A 27,837-nucleotide genomic window follows, 5' to 3' on the forward strand; every position below is an offset into this window, starting at 1 on the left:
CACATCTGGATGACCCAGAGGTTAGAGGCCGGGGTTGCAGGGATGGTTGGAGGGGGCTTCATTCCAGTTCTCTTGTGCTCGCATAGTCCCTTTTGCTTTGATGCATTGCTCTTTTTTTATGCAACTGACCCCACTGAAAAAATTGCCTTGATACATTCAGTCATAGCTTGAGTTTGTAAAATTAGGTGACAACTTTATTTAGCAATTGGATGGAGCTGCTGTTGTTAGAATGTTATGAATTTATATAGCACACATTTTATGTAAATCAGGAGGTTTTGGGGCCCTTGAGGTTTTTGACTGGAGATGGGCTCTGCAAATGGAAGTCCTGAAAATATTTCAATTGTTTTACAAACCCTGTTTCAATCAAACTTCAAAGACAAAATTATCTGGTTATAGTTTGTCTTAAATTGTCTCAGTGACATCAAGTAAATAATAATATAGTAAGTAATAATAAGTAAATATCCTTGGCTTCGCCTTTTCTTTCTGCTGATTGCCTCTGACAAATGACTATATTAGGAAATGAATTACTGGCATTTGGGTCCTTTTAATGTTTTTTCTTCACTTAGGTCTACTATAAAACAATGATAACAGGTTGACAGACTTTAGCATTGTCCCCACTGTCATACATCTTTTAAAAAGTGAATTATATATTCTTACAGAATATTTGGAAACATGCATTCTCACAGCATATCTGTAAAGATATCTTGCTTTGCTTTTTTTCATTAGTGCTAGTGTGTTTGGTTAAGAATGCTTTTAGAGTTACAAGATGACAAATTAAAAAAAGCATGCCTCCAAAATAACTGCCAAAACATTAGAGCAATCTCTCTTGGCATGCAGCCAGAGGTCTTACGAGGCAGCCTGTCTGTTACTAATCTAAGCCAACTGGTGGGAGCCTTGCCCAGCTTAGTGAAATAGCAAGCTGAGGCAGAACAAGAAAAAATCCACTAAGAAGAGGAAAGAGACAGGTTGTGAGAGAAGAAGCGGACAGGCAGTTTCTAAAATAGTGAGGAGAGAATGTACATTAGAGGAGGGTGGAGTGAATAAATGCGTATAGTGTGCTGCTTGAGTTGTGAGACGGGGGATGGGGCTCCTAGGATGTGACTCAGACTCCCTGTCAAAACCAGCAGGGAGGGGACCTGATGAGAAAAGGGATAGAACGGAGGAGAGCAGGGGTGGAGTGGGGGAAAGAAAACCCGGCCCCTCTTACACCACCCCGACTCTTTGGCATTTAGCGTCAGCAAAAACCCTAATGTGATCAAGATGGAAGTTGTCTTTGGACTTTTCACTGCTCCCCGGCTTTCTGCCTGCCTTTGGGGGCTTGACTGCCTTTCCGACAGTTTTACAGCGAAGATACTGACTGGAGTCCAGAAAATGGCTTGCAGAAACCTAGCCTAAGGACTGCTTGCAAAATAAAACGGATAATAGGTCATTTGAAAAGCGATGGATTCATATTTCCCAAACAAGTTCACACTGCTTTCGGTGGATGAATGAAAAGGCAATTTGCGAAACATCTCTGGATAACTGTAGTGGAAGCAATTACTGGATCTATCACCTATTTCTTGGATTATCACCTGGTGCTTAATTACTGAATATACAGCTACTGGATTATATTGTAAATACCTGTGTCATCACTGGAGAATTTACAAGAAGTAGGCTAAATGTTGTTACTCCAGCATAAAATATCTGAAATGTATGAGGTGTCAGTTTTGCTATCGATTTGAGGGCAAGTAGAAGGAGCAACTGCTTTGGGACATTTCTTGTAACCTCCCTTACTAAACTAATATCCAGGAGCAGGTTCATGCCAGAGGGTGCAAATGGTATTTAGTATCATCTAGCTCTTCTCCTGAGGAAACAAAAGGTAAAAACAAAGTTTACTGCTTAAGAAACTGTTAGATGTGTTGAAAAATTGACTCTTACAATTGAACAATGATAGAGAAATTGTATTGAAATTAGAATAGAAGTTTTCAGTCACTTTTCAGTCACTGTACAGTTTTCTTTATTATTCTTCTATTGTAATGTTTTTTTTTATATAGCAGATGTCAAGCTTGAATTAAGTACATCCTGCTTGTTGAATTCCTGTCTTCCTTTACTTCTGTACATTCTGACCTAGAACAACGGGGGAAAAACGGAGCACAGTATAGAGCTTGGTTTGGTTAATGTAATAGGACCCACAGTATGCATTATGATAATGTTGGCTTATGGAGAACGAGCTGTTTAGGGACACTGACTGTCATTTGCAGTTTTAGCTCCCTTTAGTTACATCATTCTCATTGTAGTAGGTGTATGGGTAAGTACAGAATGACGGTTAACCAACACTCTTTTTAGAGCACCCTTTACACAGTTAAAGTTAATGTGTATTGAAGGTTTGCGTTGTAAATTTGACAAACTGGTTCGATTACAGTTCACCAAAGATTTTAAAAAGTAAACAATGGACGTCTACATTTATCTTAATGTTTTAGAATCCGGGCAGCTTTGTTGGCTTTATTCCTGGAAGCTTCTTAACACTTCAGGCAACAAACAACTGTTTCAGTTGGCATGTTGTAATGTCAAATTTGAAATAGCTCTGGTTGCAAAGATAATCCTGTTAGATTATCATAACTAGGAAGCCTGGTTTTTTTTTCTGCAGATCTAGCAGAGTTTATACTTTCCAAGGAATTGTGAATGCTTTATAATTACGCCCCTCTTGAAGTTCCACTCAATACTCCATAGCTGTTTACTTTAAAAGTGAAACATTATTTACCATATTGTCATCTGCATATTCAGTTACTGTCCATTCATAACTTGCGAACACTGGCTTTTTCTTATCCCCATTTCTCTTCTTGATTGCAGTAGATCTGGTTCTCCATTTTTGCCTGCCGTCATAAGCATTTCTATGGGATAGCGCTGGCTGTCCACCATGCCAGTAGCCATACGGAAAAGAAGTTGGGAGGAGCATGTGACTCATGCTTCAGGATTACAGTACAGCTATGATGATCTGGACCTGGTCTGCTGTCATGGGGTTGACAGCGAAGGGCCTTGGATGGGAGCAGGGGCTTCCAAACAAGGTCGACGGACTAGGTGTGCCTCCATGCCAGAGGGCTGCCACCAACTGCCCACAGAGGACTTTGCTCAGACACTTGAGGTGACAGCTTCTGTTGGGAATGATGATACTGGATCAGAACAGTTGAAGACAATGGACAGTGATGGAAAAGTCCCACTGGATTTGCGGGAGGAGTCAGGTGATTGCCCTCATGAGTTGGTGGACAGTAATATTCCCCAAAGGGCCTCTGAATCAGAGCATCTCCAAATTGCAAACATTGGGAAGTCTGGAGAATTTCACTGTAACTCAGACAGTGAGATGTCCAGGGAAAATATTTCTTTTGCAACTGATAGCAGCAGTCACAGTGAGAAAACTATCAATGGTGAATGTGAAGTTGGCACAGAGAGAGGCCAGAGTCACAAACTCTGCAGTGACGATGATGTCTTTAAAAGTCCACATATCTCACGTGAAGAGCAACAATGCATCTCTATCTCTTCAAACAATGGGCCTCCAATGTTTGGATCTGCTGGTGAACAGCCTGGCAAACTTCCAAATCATCAGGAAACAAAGGAGAGCCATACAGAGGGTTACAGCCAACCTCCTGAAATCTCTGAGGCTGCACTGAAACAGTCCTCTGCTGCTAAACTGGAACCTCAAACTGACCTTCCAGATGTAGAGGAAAATGAGATTTCCACCTCTGGCCATGCTGATGCAAGTGTAACTTTACCTGTTGGTGTGCTGCACAGCTCAGTTAATATGATGGAGAGTGGTGATGTGATGTCACAGGCTAACAAAACTGTGGAACCAGTTGTGACTTTAGTTGTAGACGAAGTATGGGACAAAGGAGTAACTGAAAAACGGAGCGCAGATTCTGCTGACAAGCTGGATGGATTAAATTATCCAGAAACTCTAAATAAAAATACAGGACTTAAACATCACTCAAGAGACATTCAAGGAAGAGAGCAAGATCAACATGACTGCTATGGAGTATTGGATCAGTCTCATGGTTGTGAAATATCCCACCAGACATTGTTGGAACAGCATAATGTTGAAATGAAGGCGACGAACTGGCCTCAGGGAGAGGAAAGTGCACAAGCAGAAGGCAGCAAGAAAGCAGCAGAAGTCAGGTATGGGCCAATCACATCATCTGATATCTGTTTCATAGGTCAATGTTGCTCTATGACAGTTAACAGCATTGAGTCATCTGAAACACTGGACATTGGATATTCAGAAGGAAACCCCATACAGACAAATATTACTCAGTGTGCAGACCGATATGTGGAAACAACGACCTCTGTAAGTCAACCAATGGAAAACACTGATGAAAGCTCAGTGTCTAAAGAGTTGGCTTGTTGTAAGGATCAAACCATAGCCCAGCAGTTGGAAAATAGCAGTTCAATACTGGATACTATCCCAGAAGCTAGCCACGTTGAGCCAGATGATACCCCTGTACTGGACCCTCAAAAGGACATTGCCTCAGATTTCACCCAAAGTCCACATGTTCAGCACTCCAATATGGAGGATAAACATGTATCTACTGAGCAGCACACCGAAAACCTGCCACCATGCCCGGCAGAGGTCAACGATGAGCTCTCACCAGAAAGACTCCATGGCAACCAAGCCTCTGGTTGTTACCTCAGTGAGTCACCTGCCCCTGAGGTGGCAGATGGTCAGAGGGAACATCACAGGCCAGGAGCCACAGTCTCTAGAATGGAGGAACCAGATGAGGCCACACACACAGTTATTTACAGTGACACACAACTTGCCAGTCCAGTTTTAGATGGAACAAATGAACCTGGAGATCAAAAAGAGGACAATGTGGTCAAAGTGCGCATGAGAAAGGTAAGGTTATATTTCTATATAGATGTAGAAGGAATGCAGTGGATCATTAATTTTGTTTCTGTGTAGTAATCGCGATTATTGCGCTTCAACACCTCAGAATTAAGTTCCTTTTTTAAAATGAACTGACACGCATATACAGTACGGCCCACAAATGATTTTTGTCCCACACTTTGGCAAGCGTCTCGGAAAACAATGACTTCACTCTCACATGCTTACAGATCTGTGAGTGGGGGGGATCTGTGAAATGTTTTACTCTTTCTCAACCGCTCATTGCAAAACAAGTTCCTATAAGGGCATGGAGACTATCACACAGAGGGGGCTGGAAGCTCAAGTAATCTCTGGGGTGAAAACCTTAAACTGCTCTCTCCAGAAAATACTGTATGTTGTATACTATTTATACACTGCTAGCTAGACTGTGCTTGTTGGGTACAGTAAAGTGCCAAAAACTTAATAAGCAGTTCATGGATTTGGGCTCATTTGAACAAAGCAATGGCCCGAGAATAGACACAGTATTTATTCACTGTTAGTAGTTGCAGTGTTGGCCTTTTTGGAATGGCAACAAGAAATCCATTATTTACAACGCAGGGCGCATTAAGCAGGCATGTTGTTTAGACAAGTACCATATTGTGGAAAGTTAGATTCTTGTGATAGCTGAAGACGATCGCCCGCTTGTGAACAGCGACTCTTACAGAGTTTAATATGAACATTCTTGTATGTATTAGTATAAAATGAACAAGTTAATCAGTTATTTTCTGAGGTATATGCATTCCTATGATAGAATATCGTGAACAGTGTGCTACACTGAAGCATGCGACTTGGCGGTTAGTAGTGTCATGTTGGTCAGTAAGTGGGAGGTGGGTTTATATAACTTGACAATATGCTGCGCTGGTTATGATGGGTGGTGCGGCTTGGTCAAGTTCAGTTGTAGACTATGTTTTGAACTTGCTCTAATGTATTTTCAATGTATTAGCTCTGTATGTATTCACACGCAGATAATGTTTCTGTCATGTCTAGGATTGGGTACCGACACCCTGCTTATACGGCACCGGTGCCTTAACAACCTGTATCTACCGGACCGAATAGTAATGCGGATTTCGGTGCCTCATTTCGGTGCTACTGCAATGCCAGCGCTGCCCTCTGATGCTCCGAAACAGACGTTAGAGGCAACAGAAGCATTGCTGCACGTGACGCTAGTTAACATAATACACTTGGCAGCAGGTAATGTTAGCCCACTGTTAGCTAGCAGCTGGATTAAACACGGTTAAAATGCTGACAGCTAACGTTAAACGGTGTGACTGTATTTCACTGTAGAGGATTCCAACACCGAGACGTAACAGTCCGCAGCTGCCGTTGTCAACAACACTGACGGTGCGTCACTTGAAACTCGCCTCGCCAGCCTCGTGATGCATTCAAAGATATTGTAAAATACCCTTTTTGTTGTTTACCAGCAATTTACTGGTGAAATAAGTTATTGTTATTACATTTTTAATAAATCATTTAAATTTTGACCATATGGCCTTAGCAATAAACAAGCCGTTCTTAAATGTCACCGACTGTCGTTTTGTGCTCTTTTTCTTTTTTTTTTAAATATATAAAAAAAAAAATTTTGAAATCTTTTTAAAAGTATCGGTTCTGGCACCATTTTAAAAGTATCGTTTTAGCACCGGTATCAGAAAAAACCCAAACGATACCCAACCCTAGTCATGTCATGTGTCATGTTGTTTCTTATACACACTACCACAGCCCCCTTTCCAAAGTAGAATAAGATAAATGTCTTTTAATAGAAAGCATGGCATGAGCGATGATGCTGAGTGAGTAACATATGCGACAAGTTGCAGTGTTGACACTCTGGTTGTATCTGTGTTTCTAACAAGCCTGTGAGTTGGGTAAACCCAGATATTTTCATATATTATCACTTCATTATTTTGACATAAATTCCATGTGTGCATAGAAACTTTGGAGGCCCTCTCAGTCATAGCCAATGTTGACGTCACTCAATCAGCTGCCAAAAACATGAGATCACAGTCCAGTGCAGGGACATGGAAAACCAGTGCCGCATTTATTACCACTGGCACTAGTTTCAATCTTAGGATGACTTTCAATTTTTGGATTAAATAGCCGAAAAAGCTAGCTCCTGGAATTCGAGTTAAGGAGTTCAGCCATTAAACTGGAAGGCGCTAAAGCGATTCATCCACCGTATGGTGATAGCTTGCCTCCTCTTTGACAGCACCACAGGGTTTTCACCATGGGGTTTATTTACAAACTGTATGATGCCAGTATACTAAGAAAATGTGCTTTAGGGAAGGTCATGAGGACAGTAAAGAAATTAGACAGTAAAAATGAACATTATAATCCACTAGGGAGGTAACATACTGTATTTAGCATAAAGAAAAATGAGAAGAAGCTCTTGAATATCATGAAGGAAATAACAGAACTGATTATCTGTGAGTGGAAAATGGCAACCGCATCCTGGAAATATCTTTAACAAGATATTGTACAAACAAATGATTATGTCCCCAGTGGATCATGTTGTTGTTGCAGATTCAATTTGTAAAATGAACCCATCTGGTTTGCATAATGGCTCCAGATTAACCTGATATTGGGCTTTGTGCGTTTATTTGTTTTAACAACAAGGCTTTATCCTGACCTCAGGGCCAAACCGTTTATCTGACAGCAGAACACTTGGCAACATAATCATCTTAAGTGCTCTTTCTGCCTTTCTGTCCTTATTTGTTAATCAAATGCCCATGCTTTTGGTCACTGTTTACGAATGAGATACCTACATTAAGCAGAGCGTGTGCGCCGTATTTTGATGCATAATCGTCTGCACACTATGTTTAGCTCAGCAGAGAAAGAGAACCTCAGTTTAATGGACAGGTCTGAGAAATGGGATGCAGGCCACTGGGTGTAAGAGGGGGTTTGAAAAAGAGAGCTAGGAAAGGGGAAGGAGGGGTCTAAGAGTTCAAACAGTGTGGGAACTGTCTCCCATCTCAAAAAACAGGAAGTCGAGAGGAATGTAACAGAAACCTCAAAAGATGGGAAAGAGAGAAAAGAAACCTTCTGAGAACACCCAAACCACCAGAATGCCCCCTAAAAATGTTGCCTCTCTGAGGCGCCTGATATTGCACTGCACTGCTGTTTTGTGGTTGTTATTGCCATCTCGAGCCAGATGCTTTTGTTCATTCAGTGAGGCCTCGTAAAGATGTCATTGTTCTACAATGATACAATGCCTTATTGTGATACTTTGCCAAAGAGGCAGAACGTAGCGATGTGCGCTGCCACTCGCTAGGAATGCCAATGAATACATCAATGTGAGACACATTTCCACGACACACATGGCCCTTGATGTCTATTTGCTCTCTTGGCAAACACAACAGGAACTGCGTTTGACAGGCTAACTGGAAAATAAATGCAAGCACAAGTCATAAGACGTTAATAGGGATGGAGCAGGGAGCCATGCGCAGGGCTGGAGCTGGAGCTTGTTCATCAAGATGCAGATTCTATCTAGGATCCATAAACCTGTCAACCTCACACACATTAGCATTAGTCACTGCTCATATGAATGTTGTCATCTGCACACACCCATTGTAAACTTAGAACAAGATCAAGTCACTTTAGCCCCCTCACAGAATATATTTCTGCCTTACTTTATCCTACATGAAACAATAAGATTTCTCTCTAATGTATCACACCTAAGAACAGACAGCGCATGAAAACCAGACTCACATTCACATGCCTCTATACCTTTGCACCAACATACAATCACAGTGGCTGTGTGACCAATGAGCTCACCCTCATAAAGTATTTAACAGGTCTGTTAGGGGAGATTGTAACAAGGTTTGTTTGGGAATAATGAGGCGTGTGATGTCATTTCTTGGGGTTCTTCTCTCGGGAGAGAAGCACAGACAGAGAGCCACACCCGGAGCCAGGATAAAAGACAGGCAGAAGGAAATTGAAGCATATACTCTGTTAAGAACTCCAGAAAGGGATTTTACAAGTTTTTGAACTTCAGACAAGGGTTTATATTGCATTAAACAAAACAACATTGAGGGATAGCAAACAAGGACAGAGTGGTAGGTGGAGTGTGAAGGTGTGCTGGATTGCATGTCATTTAGCTTGTCTTACTGGAGACACACCACCTGAGGTCAGTGTCAGACTTGTTATCACAGCGTTAGAATGGATAATTGAACACTGCAGATTAGAGGACTAAGGGAAATGCGTTAAGAAGTCATATGATTAAAAATGGACCAGAGATGATACCAAAGAGATCAAAGCAGAGGAAACAACCAGGACTATTTTAAGTGCAGAACAGAGAAGGATACAGAAGAGCAGAGGGTTAGAGTGTCAGGATAAGAGTTCAGCAGCAGTTGAAAAGGAAGGGGAAAGGAGCAGGGAAAGAGAGCATAGAGCACCTCAATTCTTTTGGCATGAAGGACGAAGAGTCAATTTGACATTACTTTCGAGATTTTATAAAAAGATATTTTGTTATTTTTAATAAGATGATGATATATTACGGATCTAGGTCACTTGGGAGTCCATAGAGGTAAGTAAAGCCAACAACTATAGGGTGGGTTGAGATTAGCTAATTCTGATGCCTTCCAAGCCAACTTCTCTGCATCCTCTATATTGATCTATATTAAATCAAACTACTGTATATTGATAATACACCGCCCACTTGGTTCAGTTTGCAATACTGTCGTGCCATACTGATCAGCAGGCAGGCAACAAACTGATGAAGCTATACAATGTATGTCTTGCCAGCTAGTGTTTTCCTCTGTATTACTGACTAAATGATAGAGATTATAGAAAGAAAAGGTAGTCACCCTCCAGAAAGCTGCTATCCCTGATGTTTCTCAACAAAATGTAGCCTGAACTGGAATGACTGGAAATAGATATGATCTTAAAGGCTTAATATGTAACTTTTCCCTCTTCGGTCCCCTTACAGGTTGTCTCATTGGAACTACAACTCGCGGGGCTGTAGTTCCAATGAGACAACCTGTAGGGGGACCAAAGAGGGAAAGGTTACATAGTATGCCTTTTAATTAGTGATTTATCTGGTTTATTAGTGGTTAGATAACTGCATCATTCAACAGAAAACACAAAGACATCAATGAATGAAGTTTATATGTCTTTTGTTTAGATCAAGTAAGACGCTAGAAAGCTGGTTTCTAAGTATTTTCAGCTAATTTCCCTTTTGACAGTTTAGAGTAAGCCATCCCCACACTGAACAGTTCAGTAGCCAGGTAGTCTATATCGACGACGTTGCACTTCCGGGATTGTTCAGGTGCCGCCGGAAATTCTGCCGAAAGTCCCTCTTTTTAGGCCGGATGTCCGTTATCTTCCGCTTTCTTGGTTTTGGCATTCCAAACTGCGGTCGATGTATGAGGACTATGGTTAACTGGTCCTCAGGTCTCTGTAGGGTAAATCCAGACAGCTAGCTAGACTTTCTGTCCAATCTCGAGTTTTCTGTTGCACGACCAAAACAACTTTGGAACACACACAAGTTCCACCAAAACGAGTTCCTTTCCGAGGCTATTTTGCAGAGGCACCGTCATTGCGTCCGGGGCTTAGCACTGCCCAAGACAATTGTGATTGGTTTAAAGAAATGCCAATAAACCAGAGCACGGTTTTCTCCCATTCTAGAATGCTGTGTGGACTAGCCAGACCTTCCTCCGCAGCGCTGTGGAGGAAGGTTTGGCAATGTGAGACTAGTAGCCAGGGAAACATGTCATCCTGTCCAATTTTATGTAGTGCTTTTCTACCTTAACAGACAAAGCGCTTTACAATTTTCCACTCATTCACCCACTCACACACTGATGGGGGCAGAGCTGCTATGCAAGGCACAGGTCTATATATCGGGAGCAATTTGGGTTTCAGTGTCTCTACTACACTTATGAGCTCAGTGCAAAGGTAATTTTTTATTTATCTGATTTGTCTCTTCATTCAGCGTGAGCATGCTCGTCTGGACTCAATGGTGTTGCTGCTGATGAAGCTGGACCAGTTGGACCAGGAAATTGAGAATGCCCTCAGTGCCACCTCCTCTATGGACAGCACGCCAACCCTCCATCGAAGACAACTCATGGTACACACCTGCAAGTTACCTTGCTGGATTTAGCTTAGAAATGACTTTCATTTATTCTTTCATGTCTTCCGTCGCCTACAGTATTCTTATCTGTCCCCTTGTGGTCATTATGAGGTATAGCAATGTCTATGGACACTGGGTATCTTTCATCGGCTAATGAACTGTGTAGTGTGCTTTGCATTTATAAAACCTATGGGGTTGATCATCTTTGAAGAAATACTGAAAAATTAGAGGAACACTCTGCTCTTTGCACAACAATATGCCTACATATTTTTCTTTAACCTGTGCAGGAGTTTGATTTAGGATCTGTACCAGAAGCATCACCAAACTCTCCACATCTGCACGTTCCTGCTACCTCTACCTCAGGACCTACACCAGCCCTTGGAGCAAAACCTAAGAGTGGGGTAAGATAGAAGCTTTTGCATTTTATCTAAACTAATATGGCCAGGTTTGTGTGTCTCCATTTCTAAAGTATGAATGCTATTCTTGCAATATTTACAGTTTTTTTAAACTATCCCAGAGAGATCCAGAGGAATTGGGAATTATATACTTTAATAAAACTAGACCTCCAAATCAATTTGGATGATTTTAAGACCTCGAAACATCAATATGGAATACTTGAGGCTGTTTTGATTTCTGGTTTCTCTCATTTGCATAGTTTTTTTTTAGTTGAGCACAAAGCTACTGTTAAACAACCTTTATGTCATCAATAAAACAAACTTTTTTTCTCTTAGTGGTACAAAAGTTAAAACCAGGACACAGAAGACACACACACACACACTTGAATCCCCCAATTGTAGGAATGTCCCCCAGCACTTAGGGCTTAGCCAAGCAGACGCTAAAATTCTATAATTAGCTGGTTCCAAAGATCTAGACCCCTTCACCCCAACAAAGGGGTCAAAAGGGAGGTCTGGGGGTAAAAAGCCAGGCCAGAGGGGAGTGAGAGGGGGACATGCTTCAAGTGAGACGTGCATCTTCAAACCTCTTGCTTGCTCACTTAATTACTTTTTCAGCCTTGCTTTGCTGTTGCCTTCAACGAGGGCAAAGTGAACAAGGCCGGTAGACAGCAGACTGAGCACTCAAGAAAGCTTTTACAATAGTTTGAATTGAAATGTTAAAAAAAATGCTTTGAGACACTTTATCTCATGATGTAGTGATGCATAATAGGATAACCCTAAATGCCGAACAGGATGTTTCTATTGTAAAACAGTTCTCTTATCTCGATAGAACAAAACATTGCAACCTGTGGAAATGTCAGAATTCCTTGATGAAAAGGATGTCTCACATTGTTGAATTATCTCTCGCAATTCCTTGTCGACATTGCTTTGTCTTGCTGCACATCACAACTCTTATGCTGTCTCAAAAAAAAGCAAAATTCACTCGTGTGACGGTTACTTTAAGGAACACAGAGCAACATGCTCAATGATGTGTGATGTATAAAGTCTGTGGCCAATTGTTTCCACAACCTCCATTCCTGCAGTAACCCAAGGTAACTCACTAAGCTTGGGTAAACAGTGCTTTCACTGTGCCTAATAGGAGGCTTTTTACAGTGGAGGCCTGCGGGGTGATTGATTGAGGCCAAAGAGATGATGACTTCATGAAGGGGATTCTCAGTGGTTAATAGTTGAAGTGACTGTTGAGTCCTTTCAAACTTAAAGTGTTGGGACGCCCACTTAATCTTTTTAGCTAGACAATACAAATCCTTTATATGATGTAAACACAAGGCACATGTGAGGAAGAACAAGGGTTGAGGTTTTGATTTAACATTACAACAGTTGTGTTTTACAAGATGACAACATACATAATATAATAGATTATTCAAGAACAGAATAATTACTATACATTGCTATTATATAGAAAGACTACTCAGTTCTAATGACAGGAAAGGTAGTATGTAGAGTCCTAATTCTACTGTGAAATGTTCCCAGAGCAAATGTCTAAATGTCTTTGTTTCCCTTTTATGTGAGTGTAATCTAATGTTATAATGGGACGTCTCATCCTTTCTTTAATGTTAACCATTACACTGTACCACTGACAGCTTTTATAGATTATACATGGGTGACTGAATTACCAGAACTGTGCACAATACAAGAAATACAGTACCACAAACTACAGTCTCAAAACTTTTGATCAAGTTTAATCAATACCTCTCTGACACATCGTTGTTGCCTGGGTCCAGACCTTTAAATCTGTCCATTCCACAGAGTTGACTGATGAAGATGTAAATGGAGATTAACTAGTTGACAATTCTGTCTGATATCAGACACAGTGTTGACAAAGGCTAAAAATTGGAATAATAGGATTTATTGTATAAGTAAATACACAACACAATACACAACAATCCAATTATACACTGAAAACAAATAAACAAACCTATTGTTCAAAAAAGCCTAAATCCAGGCTAATGTATACAAAAACCATGAAAATAAGCATTTCCACGTGTTGCCTTGAACGTGTCTTGACATCATTCTTAACAAGAAGGTATTTGCAAGTTTACTCAGGACGGCAAACAACATATATCTTTTTGGCAAGCCAATGGTCAGCGCAACCCGTTTTAAAGGTAACACCAACACAGAAATTGCTACTGCACATACTCCTGTAATTTATGAGCAGAGATAAGAAAGGGAGTAGTATGTGGACCTATTACAACACAACCTTGATACTGTATATTAAGTACCAAGATAAATATCTCAATGTAGAAGGTCAGTGAGAGGTTGAAATCTGAAATTAGGGCAGGAAGTAAGACCAACTGACAGTTGTTTGTTCTTATTTTACTTAAAGAGTAACTTAAGACTAAATTAACTTTTTTGAGAAGGTACATTATGTGTACAGTCACTTTATTACACTATCAATTGATCCTGGGCCAATTCTGTGGTGTTAATTCACTTCTTCACTTTTCCAGTGAGAACCCAGTAATTCTTTCCTCCAGACCAAAGCAAAGACATTTATTTAAGACAACTATTACTGGTATTAGCCTTGGGGGGACTGAAGTCACTGTCGCTGCTTTCAATGTTGGTCGGGGAGTCACGCTTCTGGGACGTGCCAGTGAAACATGAGGAACACAACGTTTACTGGTAAATAACGATTTTAAAAACAGAGGTACATATGTAACAACAGTTGTATGAACTTTGGATGACTGCCAGATGTGTATCTAGGCATTAAAACCTCAGAAAGCGTCGGTCTAGTCAGGGGGAAAGAAATGTGACTGTCTTATCACGTGTCTTGCTGATGATTGCAGAGGAATGGCTGGCGTGTGTGTAGTTTGATATGGGTTAAGTGTTTATCATTGTGCATTTGCATTCCTTCCATCTTATGATGGATTATGCAAGAGGTAACTGGTATTTGTGTTCTTACTATCCCTCTGACACCTCCTGGCACTCAGTGCAACACTCTGGTGGGATTGTACCGAGCACATACTTGCACTGTTCTGTTTTTTATGTAACAATGATAAATGTGTAGTATGTGACCGTGTATGTTGGTGAGTGGAGTGGACATTCACTTGGCATGTATCATTCACTCACTGTTGTGTATAAGACATTGGGTTCAAGTGGATAGATTCTTGGCTCTTGCTGGCTTAGCTGGTGGCTATTGTTAGCCTTCAGCAGGTGGCTGTTATTCTTGCATCGAATTAGGGGCTAACATCTAGAGGATGTTGTGCCACAGCAGGTGTTTTTTTCTCATGGTGGAACTGCTATTCTTTCCCCCTGAGTGTTTTTGTTGGCAGGTTTCTATTACTTGCTTAGTGTAGCAGGTGTCTTGCCATGTTATTTAACTTGCATTGTTGTGTTGCAACAGGTGGCTGTTATTTGGTTTATAGACTGATGTGTATCTATTGATTTGGCTGTATATTATATTTAGGGCTGCAGCGATTACTTTCATTATCGCTCAATCTGCTGATTATTTTCTCAATCGATTAATCATTTGGTCTATGAAATGTCAAAAAATAGTGAAAAATGCTGAAGCTTAAGGTGAGATCGTCAAATGTCCCGTTTTGTCCAACTAACAGTCTTAAACCCAAACAGTCAGTCAGTTTACAGTCACATAAAACAAAGAAAAGTAGAACATATTCACACTTGAGAATCTGAAACCAATGTTTAGCATTTTGGTGAGAAACAAATTACTATTATTATGACGATTATTGTTTTTTCCAATCAACTAATCGGTTAATCGAATAATAGTTTAAACTCTAATTATATTCTCTCACCGACAGATTTCATTCTTTGGTGTATTGTGTTTCCAATCTTGAGTAGCACTAGCTGTTATCTTTTTAAAGAATTTGTAAAGTTGCGTGTCATGGTATTAGCTGTCAATGATTTGGCTTTATAAGTATAAAGTTGTGCCTGGTGTGAGAGCCATTTGTTATGTGACTCTATTTTTAGAGTGGCTGCAGAGGATGTGCCAAGCCACAGAGGAGGGTGGAGGCTGCTGACCCCTGACCACCTTCCTCTGAATGTTACAGAAGGAAACAACATATCAGTCACCCTCAGCGCGGAGCGTTCTCACCAGCAAGACATACTCAGAATACCCTACAGACCTCAGTTACTGAACAAGGCACAGACCATGGCTGTCTGTTAAATTTAGCACAGGGGTGTTTTACATGTCATGCATGCACTGTATGGTGACAGATAAGGCGCTGCCCTATCGTCTTTAGTAAATATTTCATAACAGGGCAACCTTTGACCCTTTGTTTGGATCTGTATTTCGACTCCACAGCAACACCGTTTCAAACACAACTTCTGTCATCTCCTTAGGTGGCGTTGCCGCTATTTGACAGGGAATTCTGAAAGTACCAGATTTCATATCTCTGGAGTTTTCATGTCTGGATTCATGCGATTTTTGTCGAGATGATTGATTGAGAGATATTTTTATTTCAGAATGACGGACAGACTTTATTCCCTATCAGTTGGTTACGTATGTACATAGCTCTTTATCTTACTGTAGTTTGGTGGACAATAGAAGTGATGTGGTTTGCGTGCTAAGGTCACTAGCAGATCTCTGCTCTGTCCTTCCTCTGTGTTCCGGTTTGGCAGCCTCAAAGTCCCCCAAACATCCTTTATCCAAACCACACCTTCTCAATGTCTCACAAAGATACAAGACTCAATATTTAGCTGCTTTCACTGCCTTTTATTTATCTCTACATTTGTTCCTACTCACTCTCTCTCTCTCTCTCTCTCTCTCTCATTCCCATCCTAGGTCAACAACATATGCACAACATATGCAGCAGGCATAATTATGTTTGCCTACATTCCACCCACATATTTGGCTTAAAGACTGTAGTAGGCCATAATGAGTCAGTGAGCTATGAAACTAACCGCCATTCAGTCTGACAAGGCCTGCCAGCAGTGGCTCTGGTCATGGCCACGCTAGCCATGTTGCTGTCATTGTCCCCAAGCTCTCTCCTCTGTTGAGCACAGCTGTAACAAGGAGACAAACACAGACCTGCTGTGGTTTTAAAAAAAGTGGGCAAGAAAAAAGAAAAGGCTTGTGTTTGTAGCAGGATGTAGAAAATGAACTTCTCCTCAACCCCCACAAGGAAATCTTGTTTTTCCTGTGGATTCAAGGCTATAGCTGTTGTATAAAGCACTCCAAGAACAGTAGATAGAAGGATATACTGAATAAATATACAGTATTTCTCATTTTTTTTTGTAGTTGGCAGAGTATCATTAGAAAACAAAATCGAAAAGAAACCAGAGCACAAAGCCAAAGCACGCCATCATGAAATGTATTGAAATTGTCCACATGTATCAGCCTAACTCGGTATTTATACTGAACATTTTCTCCAAATGGATTTGAGCTATATTTCGCTTAATTATTTGACAGAATACGTTTTCTGTTTCGGCATCTTTTGTGGAAGTCAAACGTCACATAAATCTGTTTACACCCCTGTGCTCTATGGCAACTCTCTGTTTGTTTTTATAACAACATACTCCTAAATCACATGTGATTTACTGGCTCCATATGTTTTTTGGTACTTTTAAACTTAGATGAATCATCATTTTTCATCTAACATGAAAACATCACTCTACTGTGTTTTTTGCTAACGAGTCGTTGGTAGTGTTAAAGGCACGCACTGAATCAATTAAGCGTAACACACATCTATTACATTAGGAGACAGTAAAAAGCCAGGTGATGGTACTTGTTGACATTAAATCTTAAGGATGACTGGATAATGCAGGCATCTGGAAACACCCCTGCAGCCCGCTGATAATGAACCGTCATAAATCACAGAATGAACAAACTGATGCACTCTCAGAAGCACGCACATTTATAGATGCTGAAACATGTACAAAGGAATTAATTGTTAAACCAGGTGCAATTTATTCAACACTTCCTAGCAAACATTGGTCAGATGGTGGCGTCATAAACAGCAACTTGATTATGAGGTGGACGGCCAGATAGTAAAGTGTCCACATCCAATAATGGTCCAAGCAGACCCTCTTCTAACAAACCTGGAAATATTGATCATATTATTGCTATGGAAAAAGCAAATGTATGTGTCTTTGTTTTTTGTTTTAATACGACATTTTATGGACAATTGTTTCGGTTGTGAAATGGCTGTAATGAGACGTCCTCTCCACGTCCAAACCTAGCATACATTGAGACGTCTTGTTATGTTTTTAAAAATAGTGGACATACCTGGCCATCTGCTGGACATTCTAGCAACGTTGAAATTTGTCCTTACCATAAAGGGGCATATACTGGGTTATTCAGGCTTGTGATTTAGGGTTTTGTAACATGCGGCTTGAGCATGTTTTCACATTTTTGTTTTAAATGTGTGTTTGCATTCATGTTGTCTGAAGTTACATACCTCAGCCTTATCTCAGTCAATATACATCTGAGTGTCTCGCCCAATTAATGATCTTTGCGCTTAGCTTTTATGTTTAAGGAAGGAATGTGGCCTTCCTATTGAAGGGGTTTTTATTTGTTATAATCTTATTGTGGCATGTGAAACTGCACAAAGTGTGTTTACAGTTGGGTTACCCAGCAGTCAATGCTCCGCTGCAACATCTAAATGCGGTGCCCTCTAAAATAGACAGTCAAAACTGTGACCCAGCAAGGTCTCGCCCACTGGTCCTTCTGGAAAGTCAATAAGCTGGGTGTCTGCCATAGGACTGCTATGGGGCCCCCACAGTCTTCTACAGAGGACATTCTAATCCGTCTATGTTGTTAACCCCCTCTCAGCTTTCTCCCAAAAATGTCAGCGGCTAATCCACAGGCTAGCATTGTTGGTGCAGTTGGGATCATAACACTTATCCCTATTAACTCTGGTCCATAAGCGACAAATTCAACATGGTGAGCGGGAACAGGTGACACATTTTGTCTCTTAATCAGTGTAATAAGACAGGAGTAGAATAACATGAATAAAACAGTCCCATGTGTTTTTGTCATCCATCTAGACTTTTTATCCCCCCTTTTTAAAACCACTTGTGAAGCTACTTGGTAACATGATAAAGAAAAGCCTAGCCTTTTTTTGTCAGAATAACCAATAATAGTTATTGGATTATTGGATTGATGATTTATGCGGTGTGTATTTTGTGTGTGATGTTGTTCTCCAGTGTTGGAGAGGTGCTGACCATGACAAAAGTTCAAGTGTGAGGAAAGACGGTTGCACACTCGTAGCCAGGCTTGCATCGTAGCTACGAGAGTGTGACTGTCTTTCCTCACACTGATTTATAAATAGAAACACAAAACCCCACCCCAATTTTATTGGATGCATAGTGAGAACCATAGAATCTCATTGAGGACATTGTCTGGGGAAAGGCCGTATGGTCTGCATGCACACATGCAGAAACATTTCATGTTTAGTGAAGTTATACCTGAAGTTGGATAACGATTCACAGTTTACATTTATGTAGCAGGGAGCTCTAGCTGTAAGAATGACCTAAGAAGTAAAGTCTGGTGATGACCAGTTTGCCTTTCAGGAGGAAGAGTCTTATGGTCAGACAAGTTAAGTGTTATTCTCTCTTCCGATGATGGATTCCAAGGGCCAGTTCACAGTTTATGCTCCAGGGGCCCGCACTCAATCCCACCAGACACTGCCTGAAACCAGAAGCCTTCGCTTTGGCTTAATCTTGTAAACAAAGGTGGTGTGTGTGTGTGTGTGTGTGTGTGTGTGTGTGTGTGTGTGTGTGTGTGTGTGTGTGCATATACACTTTTCTCACTCTTTCAGGCTCAAGGTTAAGTGAGAGAACGAGGCCTCAGCTAGCGGTCTGAGTGTGTGTGTGTTAGTGCACAGTGTGTATGGTAAAAACATACTAAAGACTGAAAGTGCAGTCATTCATGCTATAGATTTCCCCTTAGCATTATACAAGATGCCAGTACATGTTACTGAGACATTTCCAAATGTCATCAGAAGTTGTTTTCTTTTAAAATAGCTGTTAAATCCAACATCTGGACGCTAATATACATCTTCTGTAGGAAATGTTCCAATGCATCATTACACCAAGCCATCACATCACTTCCTGTTGACACACTTCAAGTGTGACATATGGAAACTATTAAAATGTGAAAAGGGGATCCGGGGGAGAAAGTAGGGAGTGGGGGGTTGGACTTTTCCTCAAGGAGAAGGCTAAAAAGAAATTGTTTCCCACGTTTGCCTGCACACGTGCACTCAGGGGTCGACAGAGCATGGAGAATAAATTCTTTCATAAGTGCAGGGCAGAAAGAGCACATTCATGCCAGTCAAAAAAACAGAAATGAGCTCCAGATAACATCTCCAAAGGCCCTGGACAGATGTGCACTTGCGCGCGCACACACACACACACAAAATCTCTCTTCCCTCTATCGCACAGTTAACTTATACGTCTAGTGCCGGAGCCGCCAACTTACCTGACCATAAGCCATCTGCACCAATTTAGCCATTTGCGTTAAGTGGTGGAGAAAAAGGTTTGGGTTAGCCTGAGCCCCCTAATCCTTGACCAGCACAGACCATGGGTGGTCACACACACACACACACACACACACACACACACACACACACACACACACACACACACACACACACACACACACACAGACAGACACTGCAGCTGCAGTGCAGGAGGGGGGTTGGGGATGAGAGGGTGGCGGTGGGGTTGAGAGAGGCATGGTGGACTGCTCGGAATTATTGTGCAATAGCTACATGCCAATTGTTTGCTTAACATCTCTGACTCACTCACTCACTCACTCAATCAGAGAAGCATGTGCACACAGCTGTACACAATGCAGGGTCCAGTACTAATACAAAAAAATTAATTGTTACTAGGGCTGTGTATTGAACCTCAATTCTTTTTTTATTTGGTACCAACCAAAATGCGTCTGTAACATAGGTACTAAAATATGAAACCAAATATTTAAGTTTTATACTCTTTGTTATTTATTCTTTCAGATACTTTGTGATTTAAAATTCCACCAGTGAATGAGTTGGAACAAACTCATGCTGTGCAGCCAAACTTTGTTCAAACCTTCAGCACATTATTTAAACTTCTAGTGGGGTTCCCAAAATTTGCAAAGATATGTTTGGCTTAATTTGGGGGAAATGTGTCTAAAATGATAAGCAAAACATTTAATCATTTCTGATACCAATGTGGACCAAGATCGTTTTTGTTTCAAAATGGCGTTTAAAAATGAAAATGTAGTAGTATAGATGTAGCTTAAGGTTCCTGCTACAGTAATGACAAAAGGACCCTACCGTGGTTGTTCATACAGGCACACATGCTTGCAGGCTACCCCACACACACACACACACACACACACACACACACACACACACACACACACACACACACACACACACACACACACACACACACACACACACACAGACACACACACAGACATGTTAAGCAAGCATACTATACCCCATGTGCCCCCCACACAACCCACTTCCAGTAAATTAGTGGCAGTAAATGAGGCAGCTGACGCTTGTGTGCTCTGTAGCCTACAGCTCCCCAGTGGACACCTGACACAGCCCAGACAACCCCCACACTTGGACAACCTGCACTGTGGCATGCCAGGGGAACGCAGGCTAACATCGGGAAATATGTGATCCTGGTGCTATGAAAACACTGGTACTTGCTGGTACCCATTCATTCACATTCTTGTTAGGCTCTGTGCTCTCTCACTCACATTTATTCAACTGTAATTGCTATTATGAGGGAAAACAGCATCGTGTAAAGGTGAGATTTACACTGTGTGTAAGTGACTTCATGGGTCATTGACAGGAACCCGTGGTGCAGTGTTTACACAATAGGAAGGGCGCACACTGGTGAACTGAAATGTCTTGTTAGTGCTAAGTGAAGAAGCTACACAGACCTCCCATATTGATTCAATTATTCAAGGCCGTTCTTTGTGTAAGTTGTGGAGTTGTAGCTGATTATTAAAAATCAATTGATTTTTTTCTTATAACACCACTGTGCCAAATGTAAGAAGATAAACCTTTGGCACAAATCCACACATGAATGGATTTAGTTCTGTCCATATGTAACATTCTGTGTGATGATATATGTTAATGTATCACCACAGATTAAATAATAAGGCTGGAGATATTCTATGTTCTTATTGTCAACAAATCCTACAAAATGACTAAACCCAACAATGTGTTAGTCCATCTGTCTTGATACTTTTTCCGACTTCCCTACCCTGTCTCTGGCACTGAGCCCCAAGTCTATTCATTCCTACTTAAAATGTAAATATTAAAAATGGGTCAAAAATATATATTTTCACTTTTTAAAAAACGGCAAAAACATTTCCTAAAACAGTTGGGAAATGTTACTGAAATGTGAATAAATAGGGCTTTTTTGGGGGGACTATTTTCAGAAGCGGATTAATACACATTTGGTGAGCATCAGTATTTACAGCAGAAGGATGGTGTATGTGGGATTGACTCAAATAAACTAGAGTGCATGCGTACAAAGTCATTATGTACACCAGCTGCAACAATGTGGCTAACCAATGTGTTATAGATTTTGGATAGGTTTGTGACACAATCAATAAACTATATCAGGCTTTGGCTACACAGGCAGTACTTGGTAGGATGGTGTTGGTTTTGGCCTTTTCATATAATTTGTTGACAATAAGAAAAATACATAATGGTGCAGTTGCCAACCATATAAAGCATGCTCATTTTAATTCAAAACTAAACTAACTAACTTAAATAAAAATAAGACATTGGTGATCTTTCAAATTAAACTGTAAGGGTGAATGTTAAAGAAAAAAAAGTGGAGAAAATAGCTAACCTGTTTGCCAGCAGAGACAGTTTATATGCAATTGATAAATAGGCAAAAACAAACCAGGTTGTTAGTGTTGTCTTGACTAAATCACACACTATCTACAGTGTTTTGCATACAGGGGAATGCAGCAAGAACACTGTTGTGGCTAAAAAAGAGTCCAACAGCTGAAACAGCACTGAATATAAATCTATCTCTGATTTCACCTCACTGTTGTTGTTCTGTTTGTGCTGATGATTTATGGCAGAGGAGTGAGTAGGAGTCTCTGGCTGTGGCTTCTCCGTGGTGTGTCTATTGGGTCATTAATCAGCAATAAATTATAAAGCTAACACACCAAGTGTAGTGCTGATCACTGGAAGTAGACTTAAGTAGGAAAAAGTGTTGCACACTCTGGGTCCATGCATGCTTTTCTCTTTTATTTAGATGATGTTTCGGCCCTCAGGCCTTCTTTAAGATCAACAATCATGCTGTTTTGCCCATACACATTATGCACAAATACATGTGCACACACGTATATACGCACACACACCTCCGCAGACGTACCACTAGTGATGTACTTTTAGATTTGGATTTTAGATAAAGTTTGTATGCGCAGACCGCTCACCCCACTGGCTTCTAAAAAATCTGAGTAAAACAGATTAGGACCAAGACAACACTTTATCCAGCATTGATCAGACAACACGTTAGCAAAAACAAACTTGCATATGTGAGCAGGCATTGGGCCTTTCCCAATTCATTCTCAGTGCGCCATGTTGAAGGACGTACCAATTCCTAAAATGCACATCGAGGAGTGAGAATCGAGCATATGAATACACCGATGAATCCTCGGCGGAAGACTTCTCCCGTGGCATGTAAACAAAGAGGCGTGAGAAAAGGGGAGAGAGAGCGATAATATCCGCGGCTCCGTGGTTAATCGGACCGGTCAGATCATACAAAGTAACGTTCTGATTAATAGCGGGTGGGTGAAATAATACACAATCAAGGAGGAAAGTATTATGAACATTCTCTAAAATGTGAACATAACAGAGCTTCATTTGTAAGTGCGTCTGAGAGACTCGAAGAACAGCAACTTAACTTTATTGTGATTATTTTAGAAGCTAAAGGTCTAGTTCTGTTTCCTCAGTCCAGTTTATAACTACAGTTAGTTTTGCTGCTTTAATCAACGATATCAGCTGCAATGGCATTTCTGCACGTATGGAAACGTTTACAAGCAGCATCTCTAATCATTAAAGTAGGCTAAATCGTTACAGAAAACACTCATAGGCTACATCAATACAATACATCGTTTAAAAAGCAACAGATCCTACAGGGACTGCTGAGGGACAGTTAAACGTCTCTAAATCTGAGAAAATAATTCATTCAGGTGGGTGGAAGGTGGAAGATCCACGCATTAATAATAGATAATAATAATAATTTGTGTTTGTGTGTATATAATATAGCCCTAGCCTTTATATTTGTATAGTTCTTTATACAAACATTTATACTAATGTTTGTATAAAGAACTATAATAGCCTATAAAGGCTATAGCCGTAGTCTACTGTGTATATAGGCTATTATAAATATGTGTGTGTGTGTGTGTGTGTGTGTGTGTGTGTGTGTGTGTGTGTGTGTGTTAAATACAACAAATAAAAATGTACGACCCCCGTACATTCTTATCACATTTTGCCACGTTGTGAATTGAACTCAAAGTAAATATATAGAAGTTGCCTTGAACACAGTTCTGCTCCTCTGACAGAGAACATAAAATACAGCGTATGACAAAACAATGAACAGCTGATGCAGTTGTGCTGCACGTCATATTTAATTGCCATCGCTCTTAATGACGGCTCCGAGGCAGAGATGTCTCGTGTTTGTTAAATGCCTGTTGCCTCGACTCCTCGAGGCTCTTCCTCAACTCCTCGGCTCGAATCTCCTGTGGGCGGGACTAAGACGCGAGGAGGGGAATTGAGGAGAGGAATCGGGGATGCACACACTGGGAATTGGGAACGGGCTATGGTATTCAGTCTCACTAGACTGTGTCACACCTGTGGTGGTTCATCATAAAATATAAGAGCTCCCTTGATATTTGAGAGGTGAAGGGCCTGTAGTAGATGATAATCAGTTGACTTTTTTACACAGAGATTCCGAACATCCGCCATTACGCTGGCTTTGCTTTTTTTTTTTTGACATAACCAAACAATCAGTGTCTGATTTTTAGATAGCATGTTGGCATTCTGGAAGCAAAAGAGGCATGACGTGTAACACAACAGTGTTGGCATTTAGTGTGTGTGTGTGTGTGTGTGTGGGGGGGGTGACTACCTCTGCTGCCGGCTTAACGGCGGAAGAACTCTGTCCCCACCATTCCGTGTCTATTCCTTTTTTATACAGAACGGCAAAGCGGAATAACGGCACAACATTCCCGCCTAGAACAGGCTGTGTGAAAGAGGCTAGTGTGGCTGTGGCTGTCCTGAATCTGTTATGTAAGTAGGTGCCAAAGGGTAAACAGGCTTTAAAGTAGTCACAGCAGGACACAGCTAAATCACTTTAATTAGGCCTTAGGGGAAAAAATAAACACGGAGGAGGAGGCATTTATCTGAATAGAAATATTAGGAGGAAAAGTAGATATCTACACCTTTTTGAACACCAAAGGCAATGTGGATAAATTGTATTGAGAATGTACCTTGTCCTCCTTGTCCTGTCTGATCTGACCAGGGGAGTGTGGATTAAAACAGGTCAGAGTGTGGAGGTCAGCCAAGGAACCTGAGGTCAAAAGTCAGAGGCATGAAAGACCTTTGCATTCCAACTGACTGCTGCCCTCCACACAAACACACACACACACACACACACTTGCCAATGAAATCACACACGAATGCTCTATTTTTGTACCAGAAACCCGGTTTTAAAGCAGTAGTATTTTCTAAAACCCACAATAAAGCCAAAGAAGGAAATATTCATGCGCAGAATGATTAGAATCAAGTATGGCTACAAAATGTGTTGGGATCTTATCAGTAATGTCTCCACACTACCTACGTGAGTCTTGGATCAACAATGAATCAGAGGAGGGTGCGCTGTGTGCTCTGATGTTAAATTATGTTATATTTGTTCAGAAGTTTGGGTTTGTTATTTGCTGTGACAATATTTTTACGATGTTTCACTTTGGAGTTTTAGAAACCATGTTTTTTCTGTGTGTGTGTATGGCCAATTTGTGTTTCTACAGTTGTCTTATTGGTGTGTGTGTAGCAACACATTACTGTATCTGCACACTCTTTGGTTTAAAACAATATTCTTAAAATGATAGAGCAGAATATGATGATATTGTTGATCATAGTGCAATAATCAAGGATTATTGCAGTTACACTAATGGGCTGCCTGAACAGGGGACAATTACTCTCAAAAGACACACAGAAAAGCTCCTGTTCTATTCTTTGATCTTGTGTAGATTCTGATGTTCATAGATCAGAAGATGTCCATCGGTTGGGAGGGAGAACATGCAAAGGAATTATAGCTAACACAACATCATAACACTGAATAAATACTAGTATTTGATATTTTTCATCAATCGTTTCTTCATTACTTTTCATGACACAAAAACACTGTTAAATGTTTATTTAGAAATGTATAAAGAGCGGTAGATCAAGGGATTTTACTGTATGAGTTTGAATAATGATGCATCTACTATTCAACTATAATAATTTTTCTCTTGTCTTTCCCAGAGCACCTCTGCCATTCCTGAGACAGAAAAAGCTGGTACGTCCTTGCTGTTTTTTCATTGTTTCAATTTACTCACAGATCTTGACACTCAAAATAATAGGTTGCATTTCGTTAGATTTCTTTTTCCTCATTTTGTCACATGTTTGGAAAAAGTGTTTGTCTGCAATAGATCTGGTCTGGGTCTGGTCTGTCATGTGTAGAGATTCTGCTGTGCAATTTCTGATTGATAGCCTTGTCTGGTGTTCACAACATGGAGCAAGAGAGGAGGGAGGAGGAGGGAGTTGAGTGGAGGACAGGCTCTGGTTCTATAAGACACTGGATGAGAGTGTAGATAAGATCCTAGACTCATCTACTAAACCATCAAGCCAGTCGCCTTTTCTAGATAAGAGCCAGACTGGATGTCGTGTCTGATGCCCAAAACTTTTGACCTGTATTTAGTTACCTTGCAGTTCTTTCTTACATTCTTCATAAGATGTTTCAATGTTTTAAAACATATTACAGTACTAAAAGCAAGAATAGACAGCTAAATGCCTAAAATATGTAAATCTATTTAAACACACACCCTTGTACACATGCTTTTTTGTGACTGGACTTGTGTAGTATTTATTGGCCTACAATTATCAAACATGATCTCACTTCCTTCTGATGAATAGCTTTCTCTGTATTGACATGCTATGTCATTACTCTACAATGCTTGGCGTCATCCTCTTTGCACACTTTATTATGAATCGATCTTAAGAACAAACTCAATGTGTAGTGACTGACCCCTCAATTCTGGCTCCGACCTCACTGTCAGCAGTCTGCTGGCAATGCACAGGGTCATCAGGAAACTATGGATGGACAGACCTACTTTCAGACAGCCGGCAGGGGAGCAGTGTTCATTAAACACCCCCCTGTGTTGTCAGTCCGCTGGCAAACAACACCAGAGAGGTTGTTCGACGTGGGGACGAGGCTTTCATATTCTTCCCCCACTGTCTCAAAGCCTGCTGGGAGTCCTTACTCACTCTCGCTCTGTCTCTCCCTCTAATTACTGCCCCTTGCTGAAAACCTTTCATGGGAAATGTGCAGAAGCTGTCAGTATGTTTGTTCTTGTGTGTGTGTATATGTATGTGCATATGTAAGCACTACCTTTTGGCGAGAGGCCCACTCTAAACTTTTTTTTACAAAGAGGCTAAAGCATGCAAAAACGCACAAGGGATCAAATGTTTTTCTTGGTCATTTTTCATCATTTAAATCAGTCTGACTTCCTGTAAGCAAGTTATGTAACCTCCATCTCTAGGTCTGTGTGAAGGAACCCAGGAGTGGGGTGGGGGGTGCCATTGGGAGTTGGCGTTGTATTGGGGGACTTGATGGAGCACAAAGCCCAGTGTTCATTGTGACACTTCAAAGCTCTCTCTGTATCTCCACCATTTAAGCGCCTGGGAATGACACATTTGGGACAGTGTTACATGACACACCATGCCCTTAAGGCTCCTGCTACACTGCCATGAAAGACAGCTCATTCATGGTTAATTTTACTATGTCTGTGACAACGGAAGCACACCACTGATCAACAAGACGTTTCCACAGCCTGCGCTCTGTAATGACTCATTTGATGACCTCCCTGCGGCGCCGGGTGTACCTTGGTGAGCGGTCAATGTCACAGCTTTCCTGTGCACAAAGAGGATGTGTCTACATACAGCAGAGTTACAACTGACAACCTGTTGTTCAGAAGTGTTCTTTATGGGTCTCCTGTGACGCTGCATAGCTTGAGCCTGAGCTCCACGGGGCCTGCAGAGTGCTAGTGCACTGAAATGCCAATGACATAACTCATACCATGCTACCTACCATCTGGAGATGATTAGGACTGTCATGCGTCAAGTTTGCATGACAGTCCTTATCATCAGTTGGGCATGGTCTATGAGATGATGCATGTGATGTGATGAGAGATATGACGTGTATGTTATGGAGTTAAAATCAAACTCAAGATGTAACGAAAGCCCAAAAGAAATCTATTT

At 41.0% G+C, this 27,837-nt stretch overlaps 1 protein-coding gene across 3 annotated transcripts in view; it reads left to right on the forward strand.

The window, feature by feature from the left end:
• The window catches only part of dlc1 (DLC1 Rho GTPase activating protein), a 93,706-nt gene that overhangs the window by 5,553 nt on the left and 60,316 nt on the right, over positions 1-27,837 (forward strand). The window contains exons 1-5 of one of the 3 annotated variants that reach the window (XM_035999979.1): positions 1,157-1,858; positions 2,830-4,861; positions 10,809-10,943; positions 11,234-11,347; positions 25,843-25,876. In XM_035999979.1, coding sequence (XP_035855872.1) covers positions 2,897-4,861; positions 10,809-10,943; positions 11,234-11,347; positions 25,843-25,876 — 2,248 coding nt within the window. In that variant the 5' untranslated portion in view covers positions 1,157-1,858; positions 2,830-2,896. Of the gene's footprint in view, positions 1-1,156; positions 1,859-2,829; positions 4,862-10,808; positions 10,944-11,233; positions 11,348-25,842; positions 25,877-27,837 lie in introns of those variants that run through there. The other 2 variants (XM_035999977.1, XM_035999978.1) reach the window with 2 other exon arrangements.

This window comes from Sander lucioperca, chromosome 4, assembly GCF_008315115.2.
Source record: "Sander lucioperca isolate FBNREF2018 chromosome 4, SLUC_FBN_1.2, whole genome shotgun sequence".
Taxonomy (NCBI): Eukaryota; Metazoa; Chordata; class Actinopteri; order Perciformes; family Percidae; genus Sander; species Sander lucioperca.